This window comes from Lepidochelys kempii, chromosome 6, assembly GCF_965140265.1.
Source record: "Lepidochelys kempii isolate rLepKem1 chromosome 6, rLepKem1.hap2, whole genome shotgun sequence".
Lineage (NCBI taxonomy): Eukaryota > Metazoa > Chordata > Testudines > Cheloniidae > Lepidochelys > Lepidochelys kempii.
The window spans coordinates 131,815,566-131,833,022 of NC_133261.1; the positions used below are offsets into that span (position 1 = coordinate 131,815,566).

The 17,457-nt window shown below is 42.1% G+C and overlaps 1 protein-coding gene across 13 annotated transcripts in view; it reads right to left on the minus strand.

Annotated features, from left to right (window-relative positions):
- FANCM (FA complementation group M) overlaps positions 1–17,457 on the minus strand; it is a 147,954-nt gene that overhangs the window by 57,504 nt on the left and 72,993 nt on the right. For all 13 annotated transcript variants that reach the window (XR_012159625.1, XM_073350242.1, XM_073350241.1 and 10 more), the window contains 3 exons: positions 8,291–8,475; positions 6,393–6,599; positions 2,076–2,310 (listed from right to left, as the gene is read on the minus strand). Coding sequence is in view for 12 of the 13 variants with exons in the window: in XM_073350242.1 (XP_073206343.1) it covers positions 2,076–2,310; positions 6,393–6,599; positions 8,291–8,475 (627 nt within the window). In the remaining variant the exon portion in view is untranslated. The remainder of the gene's footprint in view (positions 1–2,075; positions 2,311–6,392; positions 6,600–8,290; positions 8,476–17,457) is intronic.

The window sequence follows — 17,457 nt, forward strand, 5'->3', positions numbered from 1 at the left end:
GTGATTGGTGAGCACCTAGAGAGACAGTCTGCCAAAGGCAATGCTGGCACACTGGATACATTTTAAAACCCCAAATTAAAGGATTCATTTGCAACAAAAGACATAAGATTTATCACTACGAAAAATGCATCAGCCCTCAAATATGATGTAATTAAAAAAAAATTCAGACAAATTGACATCTACTGAAAAAAAATATTTGTAATAAGTAGGGAACTTTAGAGCTAAATAATAACTGTAAAAAGATATATGTGACATAAGTATATTACTTTAATACAAAACCATAGATCAGAGGCTTATTCAAGTTCAGTATATAAATGCAGAAGAGTAGAGTATTTGAAATTACAAGTAAAGTTCTAAGTAAAAAAATTTGAAAAGGCATTTCAAAATACAGTAGTGATTAAATTAATGGAAATAAGTAATTAAACATTTTACTGTTGGTCTTATAATTTAGATTGTTGTCTACAACATCTAAAAATATTAGTTTGTTTGGCACAATTATTAGTTTGTATAGCCATAAGAATGGCCATACTGGGTCAGACCAAAGGTCCATCTAGCCCAGTATCCTGTCTTCTTGTCTTTGATCTCAGTGTCTCCCCACCCCAGTAAAATCTTACAAAACTCCATCTTTCTTTGAGAAAAGGGATTAGGAGGGATTTAAAAACATATTCTGTTTATGTAAATTTTCAGTCATCCTGTAATGAAGTACCAGAATTCACTGACATTTTCTTTTAAGTTGTACACTACTGGAATGAGCCAAGTTGCTTTCAGAGATGAATTATCAAGTCTTGGGGGCAGGAGAGAAGAAGGGAAGGGGTTAGATTATGTCTACTACAAAAACTTCTTGGATGAACCTAATCTCAAGTGGTAGAACAAGCAGTTCCCTGGACACAAGCTGTGGTGCTGATCACACCTTTACCTTTTCCAATGTATTAGAAGAGTCTTTGGTTATTCCTATCTGTTCTGAGGGTCCCCCTCTTCTTACCAAACAAGAGAACGTGAAATGGCCAAAGGGTCGACAAAAGATTTAAGTATCTACATGGGGAACAAACATTTAATAATGGGTTCTTCGGTTTAAGCAGAGAAAGATATAACATGACCCAATGGCTATTAGCTGGTGCTAGGCTGGAAATGAGGCATAATTTTTGAGCAGAGCGTGTACAGGGTAATTAACCATTTGAACAATTTACCACAGTGGATTCTCCATCAATACTTTTAAAAAAATCAAGACTGGATGTTTTACTTAAAAAGATCTGCTCTAGGAATTATTATGCGGAAGTTCTATGACCGGTGTAATGCAGGAGGTCAGACTAGATTATCACAATAGTCCCTTCTGACCTAGGAATCTATAGTTCCAATGGGTCAGGTCTAAGACCCTGCCATTTTTCAGACTGAAACAAGAGCTCTGCAAATACAGGGAGCATTCCATCTTGATTTAGTTGGGGATTGGTCCTGCTTTGAGCAGGGGGTTGAACTAGATGACCTCCTGAGGTCCCTTCCAACCCTGATATTCTATGATCTATAGTTATCTGCTAAAATATGTGGTGAATTTTCAGCAGTTTTTCTAATATTATTAAAATTAGTCAAGAAAACAATTCCTGCCTAAGTTACAGAGCCTGATAAAGATGCAAAAACCTTTTGATGCAATATACTTGTTTAAGACCCAGCAAACACTTGGGAGTTGAATTAAGGAAAAAAGTGAGACAAGTAGCTGATTCACACTGTACACACTAAGGGAATAACTATGATTCAAGGATGCTGAAAGAATTGGAACTTGTATATAAACAAGTGGTCTCATCATAATATTGGAACTGAAAAGTTATGAGTAAGATAAATTATATTTTTTACTAACGACCCATAACACTTATGAACAGTTTTGTGCATGTTTCAGTATCACAATGCAGTCAAGACATCAGCTTACACCAATGGTTCTAAACCTGTGGCCCAATCAGCACACAGCTGTGGTCCATGTGACATCCTCAGGGCCATACAGGTAGTATTGGATGCAGCCCACAATGGTAACTAGTTTGAGAACCACTGGTTACATAATATGTGTAAAGAAATCATCATCATCTTACTTGTGCCCATGGAAAAGAGAGCGGATTTATGCTGGAGGGAGCTGGATTTTCTCTCTTTGGAAAGTGATCTTGAATTATTTGGTTCATATATTGCAGGAGTGATAAACATTTTGTGCAACTTTGGGTTTATTCCTTCAGGAATCAGACGAGGGCTTTGCTGGTAAAAGTGAAGCATTTTGTTTTCCGAAATTGCTTTGTAAATGCTCTTTTTGTTGGACTGGCTTTGATTGTAAGTCTGTAAAATAGAGGATAAGCCACTTGTTACTGGAGAGTTTCACCTTATGACTAAGAGAATTAAAAGGGCACTTGAACATTCAGGTATTTTTTAATACTTTTGTTACGGATTATATTTTTGAGTCCCCAAACGTGTTACAAAAACAAAAGAAAAAGAGTACTTGTGGCACCTTAGAGAATAACACATTTATTTGAGCATAAGTTTTCGTGAGCTACAGCTCACTTATGCTCAAATAAATGTCTTAGTCTCTAAGGTGCCACAAGTACTCCTTTTCTTTTTGCGAATACAGATTAACACGGCTGCTACTCTGAAACCTGTCAAAAACAAAAGAATACAGGCCAAATTTGATGCGACACATCAAAGCCAGATTGTGACTCCTTTACTCACATGAATCGCCCCAATGGAGTCAATTGAACTACTTGTGAGAGTAATGGGTTCACAGAGCTGTCAGTAAGGGGTTCACAATCTGACCCCATCTCAGGACGAACAGAGGAAAGGAAGAGAAAGATATGCATGACAATAATCAGGTCATCCAGCTACACAGAAAAACATCTTAAAAGTTCCAGTGGAAGAAAAAACAACCTAACACAGAACAAAAAGACTGCCACTCCCTTTCTTCTCAGCCCATTCTTACCTTTCCACTCACTTACTGCAGGCAACTAAAATGAGGTGAGGAGATGGCCTAACAAATTCATTTATGAAAACCATGCAGAGCATAATACATAGCACTGAAGAAAAGACAGAGATGTCTGAGAACATGTCATCTGAATAAGAAACCCTGCAGTAAGACATAACTACAACAAAAGTATTATACAGAATTAAATTTTTTTTGGACACAGTATCAAAAGTGGGCATGAACCTTGGGGGGGGGGGCGGGGGATGACACGGACCACCCCTCCCTGACGGAGTTTAGAGTAATCTAGGTTAAATACAATGTGACTTGGCCAAGTTTGATTTTTATTTTTCAGATTTCAATTAATATCAATATTTTTAAGCGTTTTTGGGGTTTTTTTTAGATTTCTAGCTATTTAAATTTTCCCAGTTGTGCAAAATTATGGGGTTTAAAACTATAATAATCTGTATACCCTTTCTTCACCAAGATGAAACTTCTGTATAAAAACACAACAATACTATTTCTTTTGTTTTTCTTATTAAAAGCACGAAAGGAGAAGTCCAGTAAGATGCCAATTCTAAGTGATTTCTTCTGTGATGCAGACATCCGTCTAGTAGGACCAGACTGAGACAAGAGAGGCCATCAGCTGGCAACCACTTCTGGTCACTGCTAACTTGGATTGTATTTGAAAAGATTACTTACAAGTGAAGAACGCCAACTCTCAATCAGCTCCTAAATCATACAGTTTGCAAGAAGTTTTTGTTAGGTGACACTTTTTAAGGAGGAAAATCTATATAGGGAAACAAACGTCGTGCTAATAGGCCTGCATACGCCTTGAAAAATCTGTATGGAGTTGTCTGACGACCTTCCTGAATAATTTTCCTGTTTAGAACGTATGGGGCTGAGCTTTCACATGCCTCTTCTTACACTTGTGACCCCAAAATCTTTGGATGTAAACCTGAGACTTGATTCCCCACTCCCACCATTCCTAGCTTCCTTCCAAAAGTGGTGTTCCTCTGACCAGCTTGTGCTAAAGTGGAATCTAAAGCTTACAAATGTATGATCAGAACTGTCTGCCTCAAAGGTTTCCATGTAATAACCTGAAGGTCACAGGAATACAACTGCTTCAAAAGAAAGCTTCAGCAAACAACCACATTAGTATCCCATGACGCAGGGAGCTTTTAAACATGTATAATAATCAGGCAGATTTTGTAGGTGGCAACTGAAAATATCTACTTATGACATTTAAACAACATATCACCCACCTTTTTCTTTTCAAATACAGTATGCCCTTCTGAGAGGTTCCTCTTAACAGACAGGAGTGACTAAGGATACCTTGTCTGAGAATCAAATCTCTGTCATCTCAAAGTCTAAGCCAGATACAAACACCACATCTTCAACTGGAACAGTATCGAGTGAGAATGTTAAGCTGAGATGGGATGCTCAACTCTTTAACAGTCACAGGAGATTTCCATTTATGCAGATCTCCTCAGACTTCACCTCACACTCAGTGCTGCTGTTCCAAAGTGCTTATCACTAGGGCTGCAATTTAGTCACGGAATCCATGACTTCCAAAGAGCTCTGTGACTTTAGGCAGCACTGGATGGGAGCTGCAGGGTCCCCTGGTGCCTGCGGAGACAGGGAGCTGTGAGATACTCCTGCTGCACTCCCCTCCGCCGTGAGCAACAGAGGACACCTACCGCGCCTCACTGTGAGCAGCAGAGGACCTTGTCACAAGTGACAGGGGAGCCCAGCAGTTCAGAGCCGCCAGCGGAGGGGGACCATGGAGCTTCAAGCCCCCCACTCTAATGCCAGCTCTGCCACTAATTATTTTGTGACCTTGAGCAAGTCACAACCTTATATGCTTCAGTTTACCCATCTGTATAATAGGTATAATTACTTATCTGCCTCAAAGGCTTTGAAAGACTTAGGACTGAAAAAAACCCCAAAGAGTTCACCACCATCATCAAGCTCCCCAGGATTTTAATCAATCTGCATGCAATTGTTTTGTGAGAATTTTTGAGGGAAGAAGGAGGATCCTGGGAACTACAGGCCAGTCAGCCTCACCTCAGTCCCCGGAAAAATCATGGAGCATGTATGTCCTCAAGGAATCAATTATGAAGCACTTAGACGAGAGGAAAGTGATCAGGAACAGTCAGCATGGATTCACCAAGGGAAAGTCATGCATGACTAATCTAATTGCCTTCTATGATGCGATAACTGGTTCTATGGATGAAGGTAAAGCAGTGGACGTGTTACTCCTTGACTTTAGCAAAGCTTTTGACTCGGTCCCCCACAGTATTCCTGTCCGCAAGTGAAAGATGTATGGGCTGGATGAATGCACTATAAGGTGGGTACAAAGTTGGCTAGATTGTCGGGCTCAACGGGTAGTGATCAATGGCTCCATGTCTAGTTGGCAGCCGGTATCTAGCGGAGTGCCCCAACAGTCGGTCCTGGGGCCGGGTTTGTTCAATATCTTCATTAATGATCTGGAGGATGGTGTGGATTGCACCCTCAGCAAGTTTGCGGATGACACTAAACTGGGAGGAGTGGTAGATACGCTAGAGGGTAGGGATAGGAGACAGAGGGACCTAGACAAATTGGAGGATTGGGCCAAAAGAAATCTGATGAGGTTCAACAAGGACAAGTGCAGAGTCCTGCACTTAGGACGGAAGAATCCCATGCACCGCTACAGACGAGGGACTGAATGGCTAGGCAGTAGTTCTGCAGAGAAGGACCTAGGGGTGACAGTGGACGAGAAGCTGGATAGGGGTCGACAGTGTGCCTTTGTTGCCAAGAAGGCCAATGGCATTTTGGGGTGCATAAGTAGGGGCATTGCCAGCAGATCGAGGGACATGATCGTTCCCCTCTATTTGACACTGGTGAGGCCTCATCTGGAGTATTGTGTCCAGTTTTGGGCCCCACACTACAAGAAGGATGTGGAGAAATTGGAGAGAGTCCAGCGAAGGGCAACAAAAATGATTAGGGGTCTGGAACACATGACTTATGAGGAGAGGCTGAGGGAACTGGGATTGTTTAGTCTGCAGAAGAGAAGAATGAGGGGGGATTTGATAGCTGCTTTTAACTACCTGAAAGATGGATCCAAAGAGGATGGATCTAGACTGTTCTCAGTGGTAGCTGATGACAGGACAAGGAGTAATGGTCTCAAGTCGCAGTGGGGGAGATTTAGGTTGGATATTAGGAAAAACTTTTTCAGTAGGAGAGTGGTGAAACACTGGAATGCGTTACCTAGGGAGGTGGTGGAATCCCCTTCCTTAGAAGTTTTTAAGGTCAGGCTTGACAAAGCCCTGGCTGGGATGATTTAGTTGGGATTGGTCTTGCTCTGGGCAGGTGGTTGGACTAGATGGCCTCCAGAGGTCCCTTCCAACTCTTTTATTCTATGATTCTATGAATAATTGATGAGACTGAAAAGTTAGAAAATACTACAGTGAGAGATTTCTTAACTCACCCGTTGTTCCCGTCCTTCTGCAAGTATGACAACAATTCTGCCTTTCCGCTTGCGCCCAGTTCGACCCATTCGCTGCACAAGACGAATTGGACTTTTTTGAGCATCAAAACAGATTATGAGGTCAACTTCTCCAATATCTAACCCTTCTTCTCCTACACATGTAGAGACCAGTGTATTATAGCCACCTTCACGAAAGCATTTTACCACCTAAAAATGGATTAAAACACATATCATAAATCTCTTTTACTGTCCTAAATAAATTCTCACCATCTTTTTACATTCCAGCCCGGTGATTAAAATTCAGCTTGTCTAAAAACTGTAGAAGCACAATCTACCTCCTTCCAAAACAGTTAACTATTCCAGTTCAAACTGCTGACTAACAAATGCTATGTATGTCAGTATTATCAATGTTATTCTACCCTTAAAAACAGAATCACAGATGTTTCACACCTTATCCAGCCTGCAGCTACGACATACACAAGAGAAACCTACTCCTACTAATCAGTTTCTCAATATTACAAATATGTATTTCTACTACTCCATTAAGTCAAGATTTTAGGGTATGTCTCACCATTTAGAATTCAAAAAAACTAGGGAAAACAGCACTGTACTCAATTCATTCCACAGACATTTTCATTCTTTTCAAATATTGCATATTTGTTATTAAAAGAAATCACACCACAAAATTATTAAATGCAAATATTTTCTCTTTTATACATTTCTTTTGGGGCAGATGACCTGAAAAAAAATACTTTGCAAGTGGATGTCATGCTTCCCAGGGCTGAGACATCCCACACTACCATCTGACTTCGGCGTGAGGAAGCCATGTCTGTATGCTGGGGGGTCAGCTCCCAAGCCCCACTGGCCATGGGCAACACAAGCATTCCCTCCTCTAAGCCTACGCAGGCCCCACTCTCTCTCTACAGATTAGCTCCAACTGTCTCCCTGGAGTGTCCAGCTCCTGATCCACTAGACATCTGCAATATTCACAGGTCTGCTACTTTCAAAGAACAATACATCCCTACTTACCACTTTCACCTCAAGTCACCACTCCACCTAACACATAGCACTTAGATAAGTTTATGGAGAAGTCAAGTATAAGTTTATTTAACGTAGCACAGACATTTAAGTAATAGCTAGGAGAAGTATTGGAAACAAATTGTTACATATAAAATAAAATCGTAACATGCATTCTAGAGTCTAGACTTAATTAACTACTCTTATGTGTTATAGACTATTGCTCATGCAAAATCCTTTCAGTGTTTTACAGCCAGGCTGGCTGTGACCCTCCTTTCATAAAACATACTGTTAGCTTGTCTTCTCAGTGAAGGATCCTGTGTGCTTCTTTGCATCCTGATATACCAGACTAGTTCTTTGGTCTTAGTGAAACAGGATACCCCTCCACTGAGTATGCAAATAGGCATTCATTGTGAGACACACAATACTTATGGCCAGATAAAGAAAAAAGCATCGGTTACCTCCAGCCTGAAAGGAACATGTGCGAGGTCTGTCACTTCTTGGTGACTTGCCTCAGCTCCCAGACCTTAAGAACATAGTTTTTAGTATAGATACACAACTCCTCAAATATTATCCACGCCTACATTTCACAAAGATTATGATGACTGGTGGGCCCTTGGATCTCAGTAGAGTCCACACATGTCACCCTTTGGTGAACTGTTATGCATATATCTGATCCAGAGGATCTCTGTAAAATCCTGTGCACCCCTTGGACCTTCTCCAGTTGGCACCAAGAGGTCTCGAGATCTTACTTAGTGGTTTACTTAGTACAGCAATTTACTAATGGAACTTAAAACTACACAGTCATTTCTATACAATATATATTAGCACATCACATTCCCTACACCCATCTTCTCAAACAAGATTGATTATATCTTTACCTCAAGCTGATCTTTTTGTGTAAAGCCCTTCATGCTCTTTCCTGTGGAGTGGCCAACGAAGGTCATTACTCTGACAATTGGCTCGTGCTGGGAAAGCATTTCAGCAATTTCTTGGACGCTGTCTCGAAATGAGGAGAAGATCATAACTCTGGTATCACTGGGTTTGCTTTCAGACATGCTTTGATCTGTTTAAGACAAAAATAAGTCTATGAGGTAGAAAAGGATTTTTTATCCACAATAAATAAAAACACAGGGCCAGATCACCCCTTCTTTGGGCATGCATAACTCCCATCACTTCAGTAAGGATAAGGCTGTGCCCAAATGGATTTCATTTCATTTTTTGATTTAAAGTGTACCCTTCCCATTTGTGCTATGAGCACAAAGTCATCCAAATTAACACAATGTTAAGAAAAATGACAATTACACACTTCCTAACCTATTAAAAAAGAAAAAACTCTCCTCATTCACTACAGAAAGGATACAGTCACTCCCTGGAACATATCAGGCAGAACTAACACTGGCTCTGCTCTGGAATTTGATCCAAGAGAGGGCCCTGCACTGAGAAAACCTTGTCCCCAAGTCACAATTTATTATAATGTATTGCTTTATAAAGCCCCAAAGTGCACTCAGTAGATGCCAAAAAATAAAATTAAGACATGGTCGTGCAACAAAGAATCTGCAATCTAATTTCAGAACCAAATATATAATGACCAAACAAAAGAGATAACAAAAGTCAGGAGGCACAGGGGAAGTAAGGATGACTTCCTAGCAATAAAAATGCACGATACTCAGGAAAGGCTAGTGCACAGCATGGTAGAGTAGAAACATGGGGTTTAAGTTATAAATCAGGATAAATATCTTAGTTGATAAACAAATTTAGGTACTGATAGCCTTTATCAATTACTGCTAGAAGTCGGCAACTTAGGCTTCCTGGGTGAGCTATCAGCTCAATGAGTAACAGAGCAATATGCTAAGCTGCACACCGGGACTTCCGTTATGCTGTGGCAGCCTCCAGACTGCAAGTTACTGAGTGTTGTAGATTCACACTTTGGCTTGCCACATAACAACCTGCCACGTAGACAAGTCCCTAAGAGGCAGTTGTCCTGCCACTATCTAAAGGCTCTGCTTTACCTACCATAGGGCTATATTCTGTCCCATTTATCTTCATACAGTCACATCACCTAAAAGATTGTGTTGCCTGTATTCATTGTTTATTTTAATGGTGCAGGTAAATTGCAGCTGAATTTTATTATGTATTTGCACAGCACCATTTTGGGGTTAACACTGGGATTAAAGTATGGTTTGTTGATCATTTGATGGGTAATTATCTGAGCTATAAGCAGTATGATTATGCAGTTCTGTCTACTCCTTCCAGGTACTGCAAATACATTACTACCAGGTGACATAAAAGCCAGGGAGATCTTAGAAAAAATCAACATGCACACCTGAACTTTGTCTAGCTCATGAATTACTGAAACCAACACTGCCTCGGGGCAATATCAAGGTGTAATTGCTGTCTGAAATGGAATACGGCAATTGGAGGACTATAGGTAATTCAAGAGTTCCTTTATCACAAACTTCTAACATATTCGCCCCTCCAAAAGAAAAAAAAAGATAGATATAAACATGGAAATAACTGGCAAGACTGATTGTATAAAGGGATGGTTTCTTGTGAATAGGCATAACACTCATTTGTTGGAGAGCTGCGGAGAGCTGCCGAGAGCCACCTATGTTTCCATGCTGTGCCTGTTACTCTGGTATCTGAGTGCCTCCTGAAGTCAGAATTGAATATAGATATTTTTCACAAAGGTGTCTCTATCTCTCTCACTTTCACTCCTCACTTCAACCAACAGAAACTGCATTTTATTTATTTTTCTTTTAATTGTATGTGCCTGGCATGTTTGCGTGCAGTGAAATTTTGGGCAGGCAGAGTCAAAGAAGTGGGTTTTGCAATCTCCTTTGAAGAACCTGAAGTCAGTAGCCCTCCTCACCTCTTCCAAGAGTGAATCTCAGATTCACAAGCCAGTTGACAAGAAAATGGTCTCCGGAAAATACAAGTGTCGCTTCTGAGGTCAGCAATTTCCTTGTTCTTGTGGGATACAGCCAACATGGAAGGCCATTCTTCAGGTAACAGGGACCAATTCCAGGGAGGGCATGGAAGTTGCAGACTGAAACTTTGACTATGATCCAATATTCAACAGGGAGCCAGAGAACTGAGTGGAGTACTGGTGTGATGTGTTCTCAGTAACTTGTCATGCTCACAAGAGAGGCTTTGTTCTGAGACTAAGTGAGATCTTCCAAGTGCTTATTTCTCTCCATCAGCACTGCCTCATTCTTTCCAATATTCAGTTTCAGCTGGATGCTGAGCTCAGACCTGTGAATAGCTGCGGGATGGTACTCTGTGTCTCATTTGAAGCTCTCAATACAGCTGGGTGTTGCCTGATACAGAGGTTGAACAGGATACAGGAACAGATGGATGCCTGGGAGACTCCGCAGCTGAGTGTTCTGCTGGTGAAAGTAACCCTAACCATGGCTCTCTGGGAGCAGAATGAGGGGATATACTGAATCTATCTTAGCATGATCCTGCTAAGCCTGGCCGTAGTTGAGGTGAGACAACAGGATTCCATGTCTGGCTCTATCACATGCTGAGGCAAGGTCTAGTGGTAAGTTTAAGGATCCTTGTTCTATAGGAAATCTTCTGTTAATGCCATCACTGTTCCATGACCTGACCTAAAGCCTGACTGGGATAGGTCCAGCATATCAGCTATATCCAGCTGAAGTTGGAGGCAGCCCTTAAACAATCTAATAAACTCTCCAGGTATGGAAGATTAGATACTGGGCAATAGTTGACAAAGTCCATTGCACTGAACAATTGTTTCCTTAAAAAGTGGCCAGATTATGGCATCTTCTAGAGTTGCTGGTAAATTTCCCTGCCCAAAATAGGTGTTGGCAGTTTCAGCAGAAAAATCCCAAATGAACTTGACTCTTTCACTATTCAGAAAGGGATCAGACACACCAGGTGACTCTGTAATGCTTCTAGCAGTTCCTGTTGCATGGATGGGCAGAATTCAGAGAAGGAAGGAACTAGGTTATCATTCATGCGTCTGTTGTATAGTTCCTGGTGTCCCAGGAATCCCGTCTCAACTGCAGATAATTTCTTTTGAAAAGGAAGGGGATAGGTTCTTTGCCACAGGAAATGCTGGGTTCTGGAGTCGAGTGGAGACATTGTGTATTGTTGTGTTAATCCAGAATCTAGAATAGTTCAGTTTTTCCAAGGAGGAAAATTCTGGTATCATCATGCAATTCAAAGATGTGCTGGAACACTTTCCCAACATGACAACCACCTGACTTCAGTGTGAAACAGAAGCTGAGCCCATCTCTTCACACAGAATGCTAAAACAACATTTGTTCACTGTCTGGGATTTTATAAAATTAACAATTTTAATAATGATATTGAGGGTCTAGAACAGGGGTCTCAAACACGTGGCCCACGGGCTACATGCAGCCTGCTGAGTTATTTGCTGCAGCCCGCCAAGTTCCCTGACCCCCCCCCCCCCCCCGAGTTATTTCCTGTGGCCACCAAGCTCCCCTCCGCTCCACCCTCCCTCCCCCCACCCCCACAGCGGGCTGCATGTGGTCCTCTGCCTACCTCCAAGAGCTTCCTGCTGCCAAACAGCTGTTTGGCGGTGCTTAGCGCTTTCCAGAAGGGAGTGGGGAGGAGTGGGGAGCTGCGTGCTCAGGGGAGGAGGCAGAGAAGAGGCAGGGCAGGGGCGGAGATTTGGGGAAGGGCTTGAAATAGGGGCAGGGAGGGGGCGGAGTTGGGGTGGGGACTTTGGGGAAGGGGTTGGAATGGGGGTGGGAAGAGGTGGGGCAGGGGCAGGGCCTCAGGGAAGGGGTGGAGTGGGGGCAGGGCCGGAGGGGGCTTTTGTATCTGTGTATGAAAAGGTGTCAGTGATGTGGCCCTTGGGCCAATGTACTAGTCCTCATGTGGCCCTCGTGGTGATTTGAGTTTGAGATCCCTGGTCTAGAGACTTTCAGGTTTCAACTTATTCTGTGCCAAAGCTTGACAATGAATCATGCAGTGTCTCAAAACTGCTGCTAATGTGACTTTCTTTACTTGTGCTACAACCCCACTGTTCTTTCCAGTCCTGGCTGCTGCCCCATTAGTGCACAGACCCCCACACATCAGTTAAGACCTTCATCTACTATAAATTTATCGAGAACCTTGAATATTTCCTCACCAGTTATTTGAGAATTAATTGAGAATGAGAATAAGCCACTTCCACCTTAATCGAATTGGCTTGTTAGCACTGACCCCCCACTTGGTAAGGCAACTCCCATCTTTTCATGTGCTATAATATATATTCTTCTTACTGTCTTTTTTACTCCATGCATCTGATGAAGTGGGTTTTAGCCCACGAAAGCTTATGCCCAAATAAATTTGTTAATCTCTAAGGTGCCACAAGGACTCCTCGTTATTTTTACTATTTCACACAGTATCTCAGTCGACTCCTTTTCAAAAGTCTATAGATTAGCAGGATGCCCATGTTGCTAGATTCACGGAGTAGGCTGGTGCCCTGTGCTGATTGTCTTATAAGACTGAATAATAAAGGGCTTCCTGATCTCTGATCTTGCATTGATCAACAGGAGCACTACTCTAGGGTGTTTGCCTTTGTTATAAGTATGTGCAAAGTAGCTGTTTCATGTTTTAATTTGATTGGCCACAAGTGCCTCCTGAACTGCTTTCTGGATGCTGGGTTACACTTCCTGCAGCTGTTCCTTCTAGGAAAGACTTGGACTGAGGAGAAGTGGTGGAGTATGCTGTGATGGATCAATGATACTGATGCTGCCCAAGATAGCCAGCATATGAATGACAAACATGGTACAGTAACTTACCCTCTGTGCTACAAGACTGCTTAATTATTTATGTATACATTTTAATTTTGCATTATAACTGTAAAATTGTTAATCTCTTGCTTAGAATTGATGCCTAGCACACACTATTCACCCACAAGATTCAGAAATCTTGGTCCATACTTAAATATTAGAAATCTCAAACATTTGAACTGAATTGAATATTAATTGCTTTTAAGAGGTCTGGCAAGCCCTCCTGCCCGTGATCCTAAGTAGCCAGAATTTACTGATTTTAGGACACATTGCAGGGCCAACATGTTACAACCTATGAATCTTCAAAGGTCAAGTGAAAGGCCAGAAAGAACCATATTATGATCATGGAATATGATCTCTGCTTCAAGACAGTAAATTCTGTCAGAGCTAAAAAATCTCCCTTAGAAAGATGTCCAGTGTTGATTAAAGATCTTAACTAATGAAGAATCTACCACATCCCTAGGTAAGCTGTTACAATGAATTACTCTCTCTGTGAAAAGTGTGTGCCTTATTTCTAATCTGATTTTGTCTAGCTTTAGCCATTGGCTCTCATTATGCCTTTTTCTGCTAAATTAAAGAGCTGTCAGAAATCTCTTTCCCTTGTAGGTACTTGTAGACCATGATCAGTCAGCTCTTAACCTTTTTCTTGGATAAACTAAATGTACTGGAGCTTCTTTAGTCTCTCCCTAGTTTTCCAGACCTCAGATCATTCCTACAGCTCTCTTCTGAAGGCTTTCCAATTTTTCAACATCTCCTTTGAAGCATGGAAACCAGAACTGAACACAGTATTCCAGTAATGGTCTCACTAACGCTGTATGCAGAACAAATAACCTCCCCTTCTCCTACTTGATATTCCCCGACTTAAGCATCTGAAGATTTTGTTCATCCTCTTAGCTCAGACAAGTAGGAGATGAGAAGATGAATAGGTGTGTTAACGTTAATTATGAGCTCCTACTTGGTAGATGAACTGAGCTGATTAAACTTTACTGGATTTGAAAATTTAACATAATTGACAGGGTACTGAGAGCACATATCCAGGCACTTTTTATGTTGATAAAAAAGGAAATAGATTATTTAGCACTACAAACAGCTACTATTGCAGAAAACTGGAAGGTGGCTAATGTCACACACCCAACTATAAAAAAAATCTGCTTCTCTGTTTCCGTTTGGCTACACGGAAAAAAAAACCAAAACAAATCTACAACTTTCACTTTGTAGGAAGTTTCAATAAAATGTTTTCCAGACCTAGACACATAAAAAATGAACAATAAGATCTTTATAACTGAATAAATAATAATAAGTAGCAACATAGCACCAGTAAAATTTCTGCAGTCTCTCAAACCTCAACTGTCAGTACAAGCCTCTTACTTCTATGGTTATTTGCACAAATTATTTTATGTATTATTGTGCTAAGCATACACCAAAAGCATCAAGCTTTTTTAATCTAAAATTGGAAAATTAGTGTTTTACTGACAAAATTATTTTCGTAATTTTGGCAAAAATTCAATGCTGTGACGGTAGAAAGATCTATAAATCAAAGAGTACATTAAAAATTGTAATTTATAAAGACAAGCAGTTATACACTGGTTGAATAAGATTAAAAAATACTGTAACAAGCCTTACATACTGGCCTGAAATATTTTCCCCCAATTTTTAAGGTATCAACACATATATAAATACTATTATGCTTAATCAATATTTCTGTAATATCATTACTTTGGCAATGCATCTTGAAAATTAAAAAAAAGACAGTCCCTTTCCCACTAACCTATTAAAAAGAGCATGGTCTCCTTCCCTGAAGAATTTGCAGTCTCTATGTATGTATCCAACACAAACACTTAAATGTACAACAATTAAAGTTGCTCAAGTAAAGCCATGAGCACCAACAATAGGAAATTCAGAATTATTTTACATCAAAACGACCACATAGTAAAAGACAGTTACCTTTTCCGTAACTGGCGTTCTTTGAGATGCGTTGCTCATGTCCATTCAACTTAGGTGTGCACTGGTGCCTCAGCAGTATCCATAGGGGACCACCTTTGGCACCCCCTAAAGTGGTGTGCACACGCTGCCGTATATTGGGCACTGCTGGTTCCCCCCACCCTCAGTTCCTTCTTGCCAGAAACTCCGACAGTGGGGAAAAAGGGCAGGTTGTGGAATGGACTTGAGCAACACATCTCGAAGAACACCACTTACAGAAAAGGTAACTGTCTTTTCTTCTTTGAATGCTTGCTCATGTCCATTCCACTAAGGTGACTCCCAATCAGTACCCCTCAGAGGTTGGTAGGAGTTCACGGATGTGTAGATTGCAACACAGCTCTGCCGGACCCAGCGTCATCCCTGGCCGGCTGAGTGATGGCGTAGTGGGCTGTGAATGTGTGCAACGAGGACCACATCACAGTTCAACAGATGTCCTGGATTGGGAAGTGCGCCAGGAAGGCTGCTGAAGATGCCTGAACTCCGGTTGAGTGGGCTCTGAAGACTGGCAGTGGAGGGACTCCCGCCAACCTGTAGCAGGTCCGAATGCAAGAGGTGATCCAGTTAGAAATCCTCTGCATGGACACTGGGAGGCCTTCCATCCTATCAGCTGTAGAGATGAAAACCTGAGTTGACTTACAGAAAGGCTTTGTCCGAACTAGCTGGAAAGCCAGAGCCCTTCTTACGTCCAAAGTCTGAAGGCACCTCTCTTCACTAATCTCATGGGGCTTAGGGCAGAAGACTGGAAGGAAGACGTCCTGGCTCATGTGGAAAATGGACACCACCCTGGGAAGGAAAGCCAGGTGGGGCTAGAGCTGAACCTTGTCCTTACTGAAGACTGTGTACGATTCTGAGGTCAGGGCTCACAGCTCGGAGACTTGCCTCGCTAACATCACGCCACCAGGAAAGCTACCTTCCATGATAGGTGAGACAGGGAGCATAAGGCCAAAGGCTCAAAGGGTGGTCCCGTGAGCCTGGACAGAACCAAGTTGAGATACCACTAAGGGGCTGGCAACCAGACTTGAGGAAAGAGTCTCTCGAAGCCTCTAAGGAACCTTACCATTATGGCATGGGAGAACACCGTCTGCCATGGATTGGCAGATGAAAGGCTGAAATGACCACCAGATGCACCCTGATAGAGGAGTGTGCCAGACCCTGGTTCCTCAAATGAAGCAGGTAGTCTAAGATCGACTGCACCGAAGAATGCAAAGGGGAGATGCCCCGTTCAGCCGCCCAGCGGGAGAACCTTGTCCACTTTGCCAGGTAGGTCTGCTGAGTTGAGGGCTTTCTACTCTCGAGGACCTTCTGGACCCCTTCCAAACAGGCCTGTTCATCTGGGTTCAGCCACGCAACATCGATGTGGTGAGGTGGACGGACGCCAGGTTGGGGTACAAGAGTCGGCTGTGACTCTGTGACAGCAGGCCCAGTCAGTTCGACAGGGCCAAGGAGGGATCGCTGACAAGCCTGACAGCGTCCCGGACCAATGCTGGCAAGGCCACGCCAGGGCGATCATGATAACCTGCGCCTTTCCTCTCTTGATTTTCACTAGGACCTTGCTGATGAGCAGAATCAGAGGGAACGCATATGTCATAAATATAAAGGGAAGGGTAAACCCCTTTGAAATCCCTCCTGGCCAGGGGAAAGCTCCTCTCACCTGTAAAGGGTTAAGAAGCTAAAGGTAACTTCGCTGGCACCTGACCAAAATGACCAATGAGGAGACAAGATACTTTCAAAAGCTGGGAGGAGGGAGAGAAACAAAGGGTCTGTGCGTCTGTCTATAGTCTGTCTTGGCCGGGGATAGACCAGGAATGGAGTCTTAGAACTTTTAGTAAGTAATCTAGCTCGGTATGTGTCAGATTATGATTTCTTTAAATGGCTGAGAAAAGAACTGTGCTGAATAGAATAACTATTTCTGTCTGTGTATCTTTTTTGTAACTTAAGGTTTTGCCTAGAGGGATTCTCTACGTTTTTGAATCTAATTACCCTGTAAGGTATCTACCATCCTGATTTTACAGGAGGGATTTCTTTATTTCTATTTACTTCTATTTTTATTAAAAGTCTTCTTGTAAGAAAACTGAATGCTTTTTCATTGTTCTCAGATCCAAGGGTTTGGGTCTGTGGTCACCTATGCAAATTGGTGAGGCTTTTTATCCAACATTTCCCAGAAAAGGGGGGGTGCAAGTGTTGGGAGGATTGTTCATTGTTCTAAAGATCCAAGGGTCTGGGTCTGTGGTCACCTATGCAAATTGGTGAGGCTTTTTATCCAACATTTCCCAGAAAATGGGGGGTGCAAGTGTTGGGAG